Genomic DNA, 17,393 nt, shown 5'->3' on the forward strand with positions numbered 1-17,393 from the left:
TAAATCGGACATGGCGAGCAATATAAATGCGACAGAACTCAAGATGCATGCAACGATAGCCGTGGTGATGAGAACTGTACCCAAGGAAATCACATGGAGTAGATCGGGGATCAATTTTATGATTATTGTAAGGGTGAAGAAAAGGAAAACAGAGGCACCCAAAAACTTTCAGAAAGCTATAATCAGGTGGGTGAGATGTAATTAGATGGCAGGGGGAAAGGTTCCAAAGGGTGGGAGTGGGCATTCGATTGATTAGGTATACTGCCGTTTCAAAAGCATAACTCCAATAAGATTGAGGGACCGAGGCATGATTCATAAGAGTCAGCCCGGTCTCATCAATATGGCGATTACGCCTTTCAACGGTGCCCTGTTGTTCATGAGTGTGAGGGCAAGAAATGCAATTGTGAATGCCAAGAGTGGCAAAATAAGATTGGAGAGAGCGGAACTCTCCCCCCAAATCAGGTTGCACATTTTTAATTATGGTAGAGAATTGACGCTCAACTAATACTTGAAATTGTTTAAACACAAAGAAAGCATCAGATTTAACCTTAAGAGGATAAAACCAAATATACCGAGTGAAGTCATCCACAAAAATTAAGAAATAGCAATGTTCATCAGATGAAATAGTGGGCGAGGGTCCCCAAATGCCACTAAAAATTAAAAATAAAGGAGAACTACTACGATTATGTGATTCACAAAGGGTCAAACGGCATGATTTGCCTATTTGACAAGCAAAACACAAATGCGGAGACGAAGAAAGCTTGATATCATTAATCATGAGGCAAAGGGAGCGATCATGAGGATGACCCAGACATTGGTGCCAGTGATCATAGGAAGAAACTTGAGCAATATTGGTGGAGGGAACAGGCAACGGTGGAGATAGCAGATAGTAGAGACCGTCTTTGCTAGGCCTTGTAAGTAGTATACGATTGAACGTTGGATCCTTCACATGAAAATGGGTAGCATGAAATTCAAAGAAAACCTTGTTGTCAGAAGCAAATTTATAAACTGAAAGTAAAGAGTTAGAAAGAGAGGGTACATGTAAAATATCAGAAAGAGACAAAGAACGAGAAGAGATGGGATGGGAGAGATGGGAATAGAGTTACCATCACCAACCAACAAACCATGCTTACCAGTGTAGGGTGCATATGAGGAGAGAGACTGCAAGTCAGGTGTCGCATGATGAGTAGCCCCAGTATCAGGAATCCAAGTCGCTAGGCCAGGGTTAGTAGTGGGTGGGGGATAATGACCATGGTTGGTTGGGGGGGGTAGGACGGTTGGGGTTGGGAAAATTTTGGGTAAGGCTGCAGGGTAGGTAGCAATGGAGGGTTGGGCATGGCAAGGTAGGCAGATGGAGAGGGAGCTTGATGAGATTGTTGACCAACGGCCTTATTACGGTAGTAACAAGTGGGAGCTTGATGATTGGTGCGACCACAGACTATGCAAGGACTATGTGCAAATGCATTAGAGCATCCAAAACCACTTGGACCATTGGGAGGGCCACAAACACCACCACCCTTGCCCCGACCGCAACCACCAAGTGTGCCACGACCATAGGGCTAGGTAGGGGGGCTGTGAGTATATTGAGAAACATTTGCAGTTGCATTGGCAGCAGGGTCAACAACAGCCTGTCGTGATTGAAGCAGGTACTCATGGCTGACAAGGAGCCCATGTAAATCAGTGCAGCTGATTGGTTCTTTACGGTCCATCATGGTTGGAACAAGGGGTTGGAACTCGGCACGTAGAGCATGAAAAATATGAAGATTGAGATCCTCCATGGGGAGTGGTTTGCCGGCTGCACCGAGTTCATCAGAAAGGGCCTTGACCCGACTTAAAAATTGAGTAACATGTTCTTCTGGTTTTTGAACAAGTTGTTGAAGAGAAACATTGAGAGATAAGATCCGTGGTGTGGAGGCATTGCTATAGGCAGCATGAAGAACGTCCCAAATCTCTTTACTGGTTTCGACGGCGAGGGACATAACTTCGTCATATAGAGAAGAGATGGGTATACTCATGATTAAAGAATCTTTTTCCTCCCATGATTCAACCTGCGATGCATCCTTGGGGCAAGGATTGGAGCTAGTAACGTAACCATAGAAGCGCTGGCCTTATAGATAGGGGACAATCTGGGTTTTACAATAGACGAAGTTCTTAGATGAGAGCTTGATTGAAAGAATCTATGTGAGGCTAGGTGTACTGGATGGTACAATGGTGGAGGAGGTGGAAGAGGTGTTTGGGGTGGAGGGAGGAGAGCCCATGTCGTCCAAGAGAGGGAGGACGTTGGAATGGAAGAGGTGAGAAAAAAAAATTCTCTTGCTCGGTGGAGCTAGAGGCTCATGATACCATAATAAAAGTTGATATTTTATCTGATAATCCTTTGATTGAATTACAATTGTGAGTGTATAAATAGGTGAGGGAATCCACTTGTTGGAAACTCAATCACCTATAATAAACATACCATAAAGAGAAGATTACAATACTATATATGAGAGATTGAGGGAGATAATATAGAGATCATGGATTGTCAAGGGATTGCATGCTTGATTCTCAAGCAATGGCAAACATAGAAAGAAATTGGATATGGTGTGATATGATCTCTGGATAATCTCTTCTCTTCTCCATCTTTTTTCCCTTCTGCTTCACCTTCGATGTGTGGTTTCGATTTCATTCCCAGAAGACCAAGTAAAGTGAAGCCTAAGCGACTCCAACTGAAACCTCACTAGACCCAATCCTGATCTCCTACCGCCGCCTCATGTTGAGTAGTCTTCCATCATCATCGTCGAGGTTGTGCTTATTGGCATTGAGAGAGGGAGGAGTGAGGAGAGAGAAATGGGTAACTCGGGTCAAGTTAGAGTTGGGTGGGTGAAATTTGGGGATTGAAATCTGACCGTTTGATTCCTAGTAGCCACGTGTCGATATTCTAAGGAGGAAATTGACAGAAATTGACAGATTAGAAATTGAGAGAATAAAAATCTCTGGAAAGTGTTGGATATGTTTGTCCATCAAACCCAATATTAATACTTTAAATGATATTAATTCTCATTATGTATGATTGTCTGATTAGATCTTTATATTGTTTGCAACTAAGGACTGATATAGGCAATATAACATTGTATATTTTGATCTGAATGAGCAACAACCTCATTATGTACATTACAACCTTTTAATTTAATACACGAAGGTTTCTATTTTTATATTATACCTCTGCATTTAAAGATCGGAACCAAGTTTTAGCACATGGATGGATGATGCGGCAGTTTCAATTATATTTATTTTTTAAAATGTTCGCAGGTCAAATTTTAGACTCGGATTCAAGCATATCGTTCCAATGTGTTGGAAGATTCACATGTATTTTCAGCCGCCCTTTTCTTTTAAAAAATTACATTTTTAACTTGATTTTCAAAGATTTACTTTTCGATTTGGCCAACTTTATTTTCGTTAGAACTTCATATGTGAGCATGGGACTTGGGCTCTACTTATCCAAAGATTTTCAGCTCTATTCAATGTTCCATGCAGTAGATGTTTGTGGTAGTTTAGAGATGCCGTTGGATAACTAAAATTTCTCCCAATGTTACTAGACATGCATGAAGAAACAGTTTTTGCTTTCCCTTCTCATCTTCTTTTTTACCCTCAATATATCAACTAAATTCGAATTTCAACTCTAGTGATTACAGGTAGCCTCGATCTCCCTACAAATTTTTGTCATGCTCAAAATAAAATACACCTCACTTCAATTTGGCATCAATACTTTGAACATTCAAAACTCACATATTTAGCCTTCCAAACACTAGGAACTAAATCTTTGAGTATACTCCTTAACAAGTTTTGCGAATGATGAGGACTTGATCTCTAGCAATTTAGTTGGGGAATCATACTCTAATACAAGGCCTGCTTAAGACAAGAAAAATATCAATCGGATTAGGTATGCACAAAAAAAGTTTGAAAAGACATATTACCAAACTCAATTGAAACCATTTGATTATTGTGTACTAATTACTAGTTACTTACCATTATCAAGAAGGAGGACCATATCGATATCAAGAATAGATGTTATCCTATGTGCAATTGTGATGACAGTAGACTTTGAGAATTGTTGATTGAGCGTTTGCTGAATTAGATAGTCAGTTGTAGTATCCACTGATGCAGTAGCTTCGTCGAGTACCAATACTTTGCTTCTCTTGAGCAATGCCCTCCCTAAACAAACTAGTTGTCTTTGACCCATGCTCCAATTCTCTCCATTCTCAGTCACTATGACAGCCACCATATAAAAATGGGTTAGCCATTCGGTATCTAAATTTCATTAACTTTTCTTACCCTACTTCTTGTTGGAAAAGGAGTTGAGGGCAGGAAAATTGGGTTATACTATAGAAGTTTGATATATCATACAATAATGCACTTATGCATGGATAAATTGACGTAGAAAAAAATTAAATTAGAGTGAATATATGAAGAAACCGACCTGCAGAATCAAGCTTGCCTTCCTTCTTTCTAACTTCATCACTGAGTTGACATCTATCTAAAGTCTAAAACAACAAAAAATCCATGTCAACACATTATTCAAGATGACACAAAATTTATTGTTAAAGGTTAGTTAAGAAAAAGATATTATAAATAAGAAAGGGATGCCATGTGGAAATGAAAAACAAGAAAATAAAACCAGTGCACTTCCTGGTTGTAACTAAGACAATCACTTAGGTTGGCCCAAAGATGATCCATTGCATCCAATGAAATGACTTCAACATCTTAGCAAAAAGTAATTCAAATATTGAACAAAAAATAAAGAAAGCCACAAGAAGGAGTTCATTGAGTTACATTTCTTAGCCAATCAATTGTGTTATGTTTGTTTTATATGTGACTCGTCAGTATGTAGAAGACATGTCTATCCTATCCTTGTCATTATTAGAGATTGTTTGTTAAATGATAAAACACCCACCTCCCATATCTGTTCATCACTGTACTCTTCAAGTGGGTCAAGATTGCTTCTTAGAGTCCCCTCAAACATTGTGGGGTCTTGTGGGATGATGCTCAATCTAGACCGCAAGTCATGGAGGCCAATCTTGGAGATGTTGATTCCATCTATCCAAATCTGACCAGCTATAGGTTCAAGCATACGAAAGAGAGCCTGTACAAGAGTTGATTTACCACTTCCTGTTCGCCCAACAATGCCAATCTTCCTCCCTCCAGAGAAAGTGCATGTAAGACCTCGCAAGACAAGAGGAAGGTGTGGTGCATAGCGAACCTACATACATATTAAATAATCAAATCATGAAACTTAGAAAAATTATCCAACATCATTAGGCTTTAGAAGATCTATTCCATAAAATGAGAAAATAAGTAAACATATTAAGACTTGATTAAATTAAGGAGATTAAGACTTGATGAGTCTAAATTGGGCATTACCTGTAGATCAACAATATCTACTTTCCCTTGTGATGGCCATTCATGATCTATCATTTTTTCTTCTACAAACAGAGGGGGTTCACTAGGGATGCGGGCATATTGTAGTATTCTCTCAACGGATATGATTTTATTCTCAAGATTGGAAAAATCCCATACGACCCCACGCATACTTAAGCTGAGCCCATATGTAACTGCTAAACCTGCAATACCTTTAATAGAGAAAAAAAAAAAAAAAATTCAAAATCATGCTTTCATGTGAGAAATCAAACATGACCCCTAAAGAATTATTAGAATGATTTTAGAAGATCTCAAATTCAAAATTTTACCAGGACTAAGTACTCCCTTTGGCATTGAAATCAAGAAAACCAAAAAGACAGCATATGTGATGGATGCCAGCATATCCATACGGAAGCAAAACCACTCCATCGCACTAGAGAAATGAAATTTGGGACGAGAATATACATCCACTAGCTTGAGGTTTGTATCTAGAAACCTTTCTTCTTGATTAAAGCACCTAATTGTTGTTGAACCTAAAATAGATTCAACAAAATGTTGTACAATTGGAGCCTGACATACTCCACCTAGTCGTGATAGTTCTCGTGTTGCAGGTATGTAGTATTGCTACAAGACAGGGTTCATAAAAAATAAGAAAATAAAAAAGAAATTAGGTACAATGTAAAAAATGTGTAATAAATGTATTGTTATTGATAAAAAAGATATAGGATTTTTTATGAAGGATTTCTTAAGTTGCTTACATTAGGAAAATATTTTATTTTATTTACTTCTACTTTTCTCTTTTGAATGCTTATTTTTAGGGAGGTAGTTTTCTATCCAAGGGTGTGGCCTACGCCAGCACTCTCATGTGTCTATCTCTCTCCTTAAAACAAGGGGGTAGAGGTGTCTTTTCACATAAAGAGGAGAGAGATAGACTCATGGGAGTGTTGGTGTAGGCTACACTCTCGTATAGAGTTTTTTCCCCTTTATTTTGATTAGACGTTCAATGAATTATATATATTACTCGTATGTTGACCATAACCTAAAATGTCTATCCCAAAATTTTTAGATAAGAAATTTATTGAACATGAACATAATTGTATCTGGAATTTGTGGCATCCAATTTTCTATAAAATTTTTAATCAACAACAACATTATCCCAACTAAATGGGGTCGGCTATATAGATCATTGCCCTTCAATCAGCTCTATTCAAGGTCATACTTGATAAAAAGGTCTAATTTATGCATGTTTTTCCTCACTACTTCTCCTAAGCTCATTTTAAGTCTACCCCAGGCTCTTTTAGTTCCTTCAATTTGAATAAAATAACTCCTCCGTACTGGGGCATCCAAAGGCCTCCATTGAACATGGTCATGCCACCTCAAATGAATTTCTCATAGCTTATCATGTATCGGAGCTACCAAATCAGTTCTAATATGATCATTCCTTACTTTATCCTTCCTAGTTATGCCATTCATCCATATCAACATCTTTATCACCACTACATTGAGTTTATCTATATGATGCTTCTTAACTACCCAACATTCTGCAACATACATCGTAGTCCGTCGTATAACTATTTTATAAAAGGGAAAAAGAACTCTGTTCGGGAGTGTGGCCTACACCAGCACTCCCATGAGTCTATCTCTCTCCTTCATATGTGAAAAGACACCTATGCCCCTTGTTTTGAAGAGGAGAGAGATAGACACATGGGAGTGCTGGCGTAGGCCACACTCCCGGACAGAAAACTACCTCCCTTTATAAAATTTTTCTTTTTAAGTTTTAAATATGTCTAACTTCGAACGCACCTCTCCACTTCATCCATCCTATTTTAATACTTTATGAAACATCATCTTCTATATCACCTTCTTTATTTATGAATGAGCTCAAAGACCTAAAATAATCACTTTGCAGAATCTCTCAGCTATCGTCAATTTTCACCACCTCATTATTCGTCCTAGTGTAACCAAAGTTACACATCATTTTTTCCGTTTTCGTTCTATTTATCTTAAAATCTATTGATTCTAAGGTTGATCTCTATAATTCCAACTTGGCATTAATCATTTCTTTTGTCTTATTCATCAAACAATATCATCAGCAAAAAACATACGCCAAGGAACCTCATCTTAAATGCCTCTGGTTAAATCACCCATAATAAGGGCAAACAAATAAGGGCTTAAAGTTTATCCTTGAAAAACCCAATTGTAATTGGGGATTCATTACCTTGAACCCACCACAGTTCTTACAGTTGTCACTGCACCATCATTCAAAAAGTTTGATCATTTATTTAAGTTCAATTACTAGTCTCATGTGTCTATACCCTTTTTTTTTTTCCAAATCTAAATTTGCTAATGATGGGCTGGACTATATGGCCTTATTTACTATCGCCAAAAGCACATGAATGTGCAACTTAACTAAAAAAATGCAGAGTAGTGCAGCCTAGGTGCTTCACTTAGGCTAAATTCAATGTTTTTTCATGCTTCGAATAAAGTGTAGCTCATGTGTCTCACTTAAAAAAGAAAGAGGGATGTAAAGGAAAGATGGAAAAACAAAGGGAAATGAAAAATAAAGATGGAAGGGATGGAAGAAAGAAGAAGTTTTTCCTATTGGAAATTATCAACTAATTAATTCCTAAGAGGTCCACTTATAGTCTTCTCTTGATTGCCCAAGTATCTACAACATGACATTAATTTCCATCTATCAAATTTGAATAATTGGTTTGGAATTTTACTTTTGCAACTTTGGGCACTTCAGTACAGCACATGACTAATCCAAATATGGAACCATTATCCAATGGCCGCTTTGGCTAAAGAATCCATCCAGATGATACAAGATTTTGGACCACTAAGGCAATGCTTTGCAATGGACATTTTCCTTTAATACTTAGTATTTAGTTATTAAGAATTATAAATTAATCTAATACTTTTCGAATATTTTTACCAATTTATGATTTTAAAATTATCTACTAATTTATTTTCACATTATGAACTGATTTAATATTTAGCTAGTGCATAATTGAGAAATTATTTACTAATTTATTATTTGTTAATTATTATTAATTATTATTTTGTTTTTAGTAAATTCTCAATCGATAGAGCTACCAACAAAAGCAAATAGACCATTATATAGTTTTATCTATATTTTATGTATGTTAAAAGCGCAACCATGTTGCTTTAGTTGCACTTTATAGTTAGGTAACATTGGCATTGTTTGTTCTTTTTGTCTAAAAGGATTTTGGTATACGAAAGAAGACGTCTTTTCTATTAATTCACATAAAAATGTGTGATTGAAAAAATGATTTTTTTTTCATTTATTCTTTATAAGATGAAAAAAATATTAAAATTATAATCATCACTTTCACACCCTAGCATATGCATCCACCTCTAAATCAATCTAGGTGTGAACAAAGCAAATTCAAAATCAAACAAAACTAGAATCAATTTGTATTATAGTCTATTAACCATGGGAAAAATATGACTGAGCTTGAATTGAAATTTTAATCATGAGAAGTGGAAGTGGTTGTAGAATTACCTGATACCAAATGCATGTCACTGTCATTGGAATAAAAACTATTAACATTTGCCATGCAACCTGTGACATTACTGCAGTAGTTCCCAGAAATCCAATGATTGACATAAGAAGTTCTTCAATTTGATGTGGAATAGAGGTATCAAGTGCACTTTGATCTATGGATACCTGTATACAAAAATAGAGTTTATTTAGAATTTAAAATTAATTCACATTTACATTAATCAAATAAAATCATTTGGATGTCATAAGTAACTCTAATCATATTTACTAACCCGATTTAGAATCCTTCCACTCAGAGTAGAATCAAAAAACGACATGGGAGCACGAAAAAGGCACAAATGCATTTTATTGAAAAGTAGAGTGGCAGTCTTGTATCCAGTAGTTACAATGAGCATGGACCTTATAAAGACACAAAGAGAGCTTCCAAGGGTCAAAGCAACATAAACAAAGATAAGTGTGGATCCTCTAACATGGGGACTCACATCTTCTGAAACGGGAGTAGACAATACCATCCAACAACTACTGCCTATTAGGAGAATCTGAAAAAGAATTTGTGCTAGCATTATTAATGGTACAAAAGCCCCTTTATATGCAGTGGTAACATATTTCCAATAGACTGAAAAACCAACTCCACCCTTTTCTCTCTTTTCTTCTTCGACAAGCTGCCCTTCTGATTGAACAAGTTCTTCTATTTTGCAGTTTTTGGGTTCCCCTTCCTTATCATCTTTATTAGGTTGCTCATGACACAACATATTGCCATCTTCCTCACCAATAATTAAATTATCCAAAGTAGCCCCACGTTCGACAGAATTAAGGACTGCCAAAGCTTTCTTATGTGTACCCACTAATTCCATAAAGTCAGTTCCTAAAGTAAGAATCTCTTCGTACTTTCCTACTTGAGTAATCCTTCCATCTCTCATAACCTATTAAACAAGTGAAAGTAAATAGTCACTCTTAAACCAAATTAAGAAACTTGAAGCCAGAAAAGAAAGATAACATATTCTTACCATGATAAGATCGGCAGAAGATAGAAACTCTACTTGATGGGTAACATATATTACTGTTTTTGAACCTAAAATTCCCAACAAACACTTCTGTAAAAAAAGTTCAGATGTTCACATTTAGATATTCAGAAAGAATTTTCGATTACTTAAAAGACACAAATAGTTATAGATATAATATACTTTCATAACAATAATATCAAAACATAGATTTATGCAAGAACATGCATTTCTTAGTATCATGTGTTTGTATGTCTTGTTTGTTATATAGCCATGATTCATTCTTCTTAGATCAATTTTTAGATTAAACTCAATTTTAATTAAATAAAATTTTGATGTAACCAATAATATGCAGATATTCAAGCCAATTTCATCAATGAAGGCTTTAGAAGTAGAGGTCAAAGAGTTTTTACCTTAAATAGATGAGTTCCTGTATGAGCATCCACAGCACTAAAAGAATCGTCAAGTAGAAAAATATCAGCATCATGGTACAAAGCACGTGCAATCTGGATTCTTTGCTTCTGCCCACCACTTAAGTTGATCCCCCTCTCTCCTATGATTGTCTGATCCCCAAAGGCAAACAATTCTAGGTCCTTCTTTAATGAACATGCTTCAAGGATCATCTCATACCTTTCCTTGTCCATCTCCTTACCAAACAATATATTGTCTACTATCTTTCCACTCTGTATCCAAGCTGATTGTGAAACATAGGCCATCGTTCCATTCAATTTAATGGATCCAGATAACTTTGGCACTTCACCCAATATGCATGAAAGTAAACTTGACTTTCCTGACCCAACAGAACCACAAACAGCCACTCTCATACCATGGTACACTCGAAAATTAAGATCTGTTAATGTTAGATTAGGGGAATGAAGGTCCCAAGAGAAATTCCCCTTGACTATCTCAATTGCAACATTGGCATTATCTCTAGGAAGTTTCTGTACTATATTAGGATAAAGTTCATCGAGACAAAGGAATGAAGCTATTCTATCAAGGGAAACTTTAGTCTGAACTACCATAGATATTAGATCTGGAAGATTATATATGGGGCCTTGCATTATCTCAAATGTAGCAAGTGCTGATAGAATCTTTCCAGACTCTAACGGAATTCCCATAAACACACAAAACCCAAAAGTAATCATGGATACAAACATGGGAGCAGACAAATAGCCAAAGGAAACCATAGCTGATGAATAAAGTAGTTTTTTTAAGCATCTTGTTTCAAAGTTCCTAAGCTCAATTATCTTATCCAAGAAATTCATCTCCCAGCCCTGGAGTTTGAGAATCCTCATATTCCTCAGAGCCTCAGATGTCACCTTCATTCGTCGATCCTTTGAATCCATCAATTCCCCCTGAAATTTCTCTTGTAGTTTTCCCAATGGTACATTTGCTAACAACAAAATCATTGTGGCAATCAAAGCTATAAGTGAAGCAAGCCCAAAGCTCTTGTACAAGATCAATAATGCTAGAACAACCTGAAGAGGCACCTTCCATATACTATGCAAGTACCAACTGAAAAGGCCAGTCCTCTCAACATCAACACTCATCAAATTAACATTCTCCCCACTAGTGTGACTTTGCTTTGACTGGCTTGAAAGCCTAAGACCCTTCTTATAGATTATTGCATATAAGGCAATGCGAACCCGAAGTGACATCTTTCGCAATTGAAAGAACAAGTGTCTCTCTGAAAAGCACCCTATGAGCTTTGAAAGAAAGAAAATAAACACTAGTATATAACCTTTATCTTGTATCTGGTGACTGCTGTTGAGATATTGAACAAAGACATCAATAAGGTATGGTCCAACATAAGAAGTCAATGTGCATACAATGGACAATAGAGCCGTCCATAGAATTTCTTTCCACGTTGAGAAAACCAATGCCTTCACCAGCATGACTGTGTTTACTTGACCACCATTACCACTGTCATTACAATCATATTCAAGTTTATTTCTAAAACGAGCAAACACCACATTGGCTCTATCACAATTGTCAAGCTGAGGAACATCTTCAAGATCTAGTGTTTTATTATAACCAAGTGCAAGCAAAGGACCCATCCAAGAGAAAGTAAAAATACTAACAAGATTGGCATTTGCATAAGGAGTTACACTATCTCCACCGACACTTGGTTCTTGTCCATCGTCACCATTGTTTTGATTGGAACCAGTTTTCAAAAGAGACTCCAAAAGATGATCTTCATCTTGTCGCCCCTTTTCAAATAACCCAACATAACAAAGAAACAAACCAGAAATAATGGATAACACATCGGAGACCCATACTAGGAATGGTAATGACGAATGTTTCCAATACAAATCAAAATGTATAATAAGAAAGGACCAAGACATTATGAAGTAGAAAGTCCACCAAATCCTTAGCAAAATGGGGAATCGACGCTCGCTTGAATGAGAAAAGTGGATGTGCAAGTAAGCAGAGATCACACACCAAGTGAGTGTTCTAAATGTAAAATCTAATTGGGCAAAAATTTGTAAATCAAGCCAGCCATGTCTATATCCAGAGAGGTAGTTTAACACGCATAGGAGAAGATCACAGAAAGAAAGAGCCATGCAAGATATGAGAGCTAACCAATAGTATAAGAAGAATGTATTCTTCAATATCGGTTTTGAATTTTCAAGGGTAGGCATCGTGCGTCTCTTGCAAGCCCAGGAAATGAATAAAACTAACAACAAAATTAGGTGTGAAGAAGCAGAAAACCCGTGCAAAAAAATGGTTGTAGAAGACTGAGAAAATGAAATCCAGTTATTCATGTCATTCTTTGATTCCTCAAAAGCATCCATGTTTGCAAATTTCTTTTCTCTTGTTTCTAACTTGATGGCTTAGCTCAAGTAGGTATAATACAAATCCTATCAACTTTACCACAGTTTGAATTGATACAGGCCCATTTGCAAAAGTTTTGTTGAAACTCTAGCATCTAAATTCCAAGCATTTCCACCTTATGTGTTCCAAAAGACTTAGCCCGATATTGAAGTCTCATGATATCACCCATAAATGTAGTTGAACCTGTTAGAGAACAAATACAGCATAAACTGTTTGAAAATGCATGTATAAAAGAGTAGGAGAGTTGGAAAAATTAGAATGGAAAAATTGCAGTTATATTTGATTTAGTTCATGTTCAATTGAGAACATCTATATAGAGAATAAAAACTTAGTAGTTTTTATCAAAAAATAAAGGGAAGCAGTTTTCTGTCCGGGAGTGTGGCCTACGCCAGCACTCCCATGTGTCTATCTCTCTCCTCCTTAGAATAAGGGGTCTTGTCACATGGGGAGGAAAGAGATAGACTCATGGGAGTGCTGGCGTAGGCCACACTCCCGGACAGAGATCTTTTTCCCAAAAATAAAATAAAAACTTAGTAATTTGAGATAAAATAAAGCAATATATAGAATAAAAATAACACATCGAAGCAAAATGCAAGGCACAAAACTTCATATCATAAAAACAAGAAGTGAGGCATTGCAATACATTTCTATAGCAAGATAAAAAGAATTTGAAAAACTGAATTTTCATAATATCATATCCATAAACAAAGTTCAAAATAATGTAACCATATAAACAACATCAGCTACATAATTAACATGTGCATAAAACTGTCAAATGTTGAAATACAGTGGCTTTATGCAAGAAACCTTGCCAAACCATTGATCGCAACTTGAAGATCATCGAATGTGAAAGGGGGGGGGGAATCATACTGATATAACACTTCTAATAACCACTCAATCTGATTTTATCTTTAATTCAATAACTGGATTGAGCCATACACCAAGTCAAGTGACTCATTCAATTCATCTCTTAAGATATACAAATTCATTTGTTATATATAAGTTAACCACATTCTTGAGATGCTAGTTAGCTTTTAGCTGTGTTTTGTATGCATTTTAAGTCGTTTTTGCATTCTCAGTGATAAAAACAACTATTTTTATCATCCCAGAATGCTGACCTAGAATGCATTCCAGGAATGCACACCAACCTCTGCCTTAATTTCTCCTATTATACAAGACAACTAGTAGAACTCTACTCCCTATGTATTGACCAATTAACCCCAAGAGATCAAACAGCACCAGAAACAGCAAAGCTCAATGCGGCAAACTATGAAAATAATGAAATCAGAAGCCCAACAAGCAATAACAAGAATCACACATTGGTTCTCAAGAGAGAGAGAGAGAGAGAGAGAGAGAGAGAGAGAGAGAGATGTGCACCTCGATGAAGAAGCTTCAAACTATCCCCTGTTTCAACCGACCAAAAATTTTCCCCTGTATTTCTTCAAAGAACAAAAGAGGAGCATTTCTAAGTTACAGTGGAAAAGGGCGTGTATGACTTTGCCTCATAACTCCTGACTTCCTGAGAAATAGGACAGTGGCAGGTCTGTGTCCTCGGAAACGTGCGTACTTCCTCACAAATAGGAAACGGTGGATCCATAAACTTTGGAAACCGTGTTCGATGGATTACCTTGGAATATGAGTCCGGATCCTCTCCAAAAACATTGAGGAGATTCCTGTCCAATAACCTTCTCCTAGTGCCACGTTTCATATCAATTTACGAAGACTACTCCATTTCCCTTATTTTATTTTCTTTTTCATCTCTCTTCCTCCATTTTCCTTATTTTATTTTCTTTTTAGGAATCCATAAAAGGTGATTGAGTTCAAATAAGTAATCGAGTCTAGGAATCTAATATTACCAAAAAAAAAAAAAAAGTCTAGGAATCTAATATCAAATGTCTCTCTCAAACATCAACGCATTGGTTCTACTGAACAACTACCGATCTGGTCTTGCAGAAGGATTGTGAGGAAATTATTGTCGGAGTGTTTACTAATGTCAAGAGTTAATGCAGGGTATCAGATCGGGTATTGGTCACTTGAATCGGATTGGGTACCGATCACCTGTAAAACTGATATGATATTGATATGGCATTGACACTGATCGATTGTATCGGATAAGTTTACCCCCCTGATTTTCTTTAAAAAAAATAGATTTTTTTACTATTTTACCTTGTGCCTGTACCATTTCACCAATACGGTATCGGCGCAATATCAGGATCATGTTATGAAGAATCGGTATCGGATCGGCCGATTCGTTTCAGTATCAGTTCAGATCAATACCGATTCCCAGCCAATCCCATCTCGCTGGACCAGTACAGACAAGGGTAAATTTTTAAATTTAAAATTTTTATTTTTTTTAAGGAAGTAGGGGTAAACCTAATCGATCTGGATCAGTAGAGACCGATATCGATTACTAAAACCTTTTAGTGCATGGTATTGGATCAGGTATTGGTCACTTGCAAAACCAATATGATACTGCTACGGTATCGACAAGGATCGGTCGTAACTGACAAAATTGCCCCCGATTTCTCTTTGAAGAGGATAATTGATTGTTTTACCCCTTGTTTGCACCGTGTCATGGATAAGATATCGGGATCGGCCACAACCAAAACCATTAAATATCGCCCCAATACGAGCGATATGATACCGATACCCCAAACCATGGCAATACTGATACATATCGCAGACGATGTGATAATATCTTAGACCATGATAAACAGTCTCGTTAAAGCTTTCAAGTTTTTTTTTTTTTTGATGAAAAAAGCTTTCAAGTTAAACTTTAACGATTTGTATGTAAAGTTTTAAAGCGGTTGGGACATGATTTAAAGATTCCTATCTCAAGTACCTAATTTTTTAGTAATAATCTTTATTACCTTTTTGAACTCAATCACGTTTTATGGATTCCTAAAACAGAGGGAGAGAGAGAGAGAGAGAGGAAAAAGAAAAATAGAAAAAAGGGAAACGGAGTTAAGTCTCCGTGAATTGATATGAAACGTGGCACTAGGAGAAGGTTATTGGAGATCAGGACTCCTCTTCAATGCATGTCTGGGTGTAAGAACCACACGATTAGGCAGCGTTCTATATAAAACCTAAAATGCTACTAAAAAAAGGTTCATTCACATTTACTTGGGGGAAAAAATCATCATGGAAAACCATAGTTGGAAAATAGGGTTTTGACTGGTGCAAGTCGCCTGAATCGAGTCAAAATTTTGGAAAACCTGGTCAAGAGTTGTGTAGACTAGGTCATAGTAAAAAATGAGAGACTAGATCATAAACCATTCGAGTCAAATAAGACTTGGTAATTTTACCTGTGTCATGACAAACTCGGCGAGTTTTGTCATTTTTAAAAAAACTATAAAACTGGTTCACTTAGAAACTTAGTGGAGTAAAATAGCAAATTTGTATTTTAAAACAGTGGAAACCCTCAATTCTCTGCCTCCCTTCTCTTGTTCAATGGTATAAACTCAAAATGCATTGATATGTTACTCCTTAATTTTTTTTTTACTAATTTATACATATTTATTGTATTAAAAAAATAAAAAATAAAAACATGAATTGACATGACTGGATTTCTCTAGGCTGAGTCACCAGATTTTTCTAAAAAACGAGTCGAGTCAGAAAACCTTGTTTTCCAACTATGCGTAAAATCTAAAATGTCGCTAAAAAAAGTTTCATTCACATTTACCTAAAAAATAAAGACTCATCTATTATGCAACAATGGTTCACCGACCTTTACTTAAGCACTATGACCAAGGTTTACATGTTAATATATGCACGTTTTCTCTCTTTCTAACCCATAGACCCCATAGTCCCATACCAATATTTCACAATCATAGTTGGCCATGTAAATGATGAAATAAGGAGGAGAAGATGGATCATCATTATCCTCCAAAGATTCTATTAACCAATATGTTTAGCCAAAAAATAAAAAAAGATTCAATCAAGGAGATCGAGTATAACAATCTACACAATAAAACTGAGCAGGCCATCATCCTATCGTCCATGCAGTGTCATAAACTCCACACAATTATCAAAAGGAAACATGAAAATTCCTTCTTCGGACCATAGGGATTTGGGAGTATGGGAGAGAGGGTACATTTGATTTGCGTAGTCTGAAGCACTAGATCACATATGCAATATACTAGTTTCAAGGGTAGTTATCCATGTAACAAAAGAATGTTATATTTCGGGGAAATCACAAGACAAATCTAAATTATCTGTTTCTGTGGATAGTTTTTTAATCTAAATCGTCTATTCTCACTCAGAGTTTTTTTTATTTTTTTTTTGGTAAAAGGGAAATTTACTGAACTGGGGGGTGTGTACAACCAGTTGCTTCATGAGCACATAAATCATAAAGCCATGGAGTGGATAAAGGCCAATCTGTCACACACACACAAGTGACGAGGCTTTCCTTGCCAGGGAATCAGCTACACCATTGACAACCCATGGAATACAAAAGAAAGAAATAGAAGACAAAGAAGTAGAAAGTCTTCTGATATCCGATAACACCACGTGGGGGGAGGCGATTTTGATCCAAGATATAGTCCAATGCTTCTTTGCAATCAGTTTCAAGCTGAACTTGTATGAAGCCTGAAGTCAAAGCCATCCTTAATGCGAAACACATAGCCAGCAGCTCA

The 17,393-nt window shown here is 36.5% G+C and overlaps 1 protein-coding gene across 1 annotated transcript; it reads right to left on the minus strand.

Moving 5' to 3' along the window:
- Positions 1 to 3,673: 3,673 nt before the first annotated feature.
- On the minus strand, positions 3,674 to 14,353 carry LOC122660402 (ABC transporter C family member 3-like). Its single transcript, XM_043855702.1, has 11 exons — positions 14,137 to 14,353; positions 10,338 to 12,942; positions 9,931 to 10,017; positions 9,196 to 9,846; positions 8,924 to 9,088; positions 5,727 to 6,021; positions 5,401 to 5,609; positions 4,934 to 5,239; positions 4,460 to 4,523; positions 4,009 to 4,248; positions 3,674 to 3,888 (listed from the first exon to the last, which is right to left on the minus strand). Exons 2-11 carry the CDS (start codon positions 12,717 to 12,719, stop codon positions 3,788 to 3,790), a joined length of 4,500 nt encoding a protein of 1,499 aa, XP_043711637.1. The 5' UTR covers positions 12,720 to 12,942; positions 14,137 to 14,353; the 3' UTR covers positions 3,674 to 3,787.
- Between the last annotated feature and the right edge of the window lie 3,040 nt (positions 14,354 to 17,393).

This window comes from Telopea speciosissima, chromosome 4 (assembly GCF_018873765.1).
Source record: "Telopea speciosissima isolate NSW1024214 ecotype Mountain lineage chromosome 4, Tspe_v1, whole genome shotgun sequence".
NCBI lineage: Eukaryota > Viridiplantae > Streptophyta > Magnoliopsida > Proteales > Proteaceae > Telopea > Telopea speciosissima.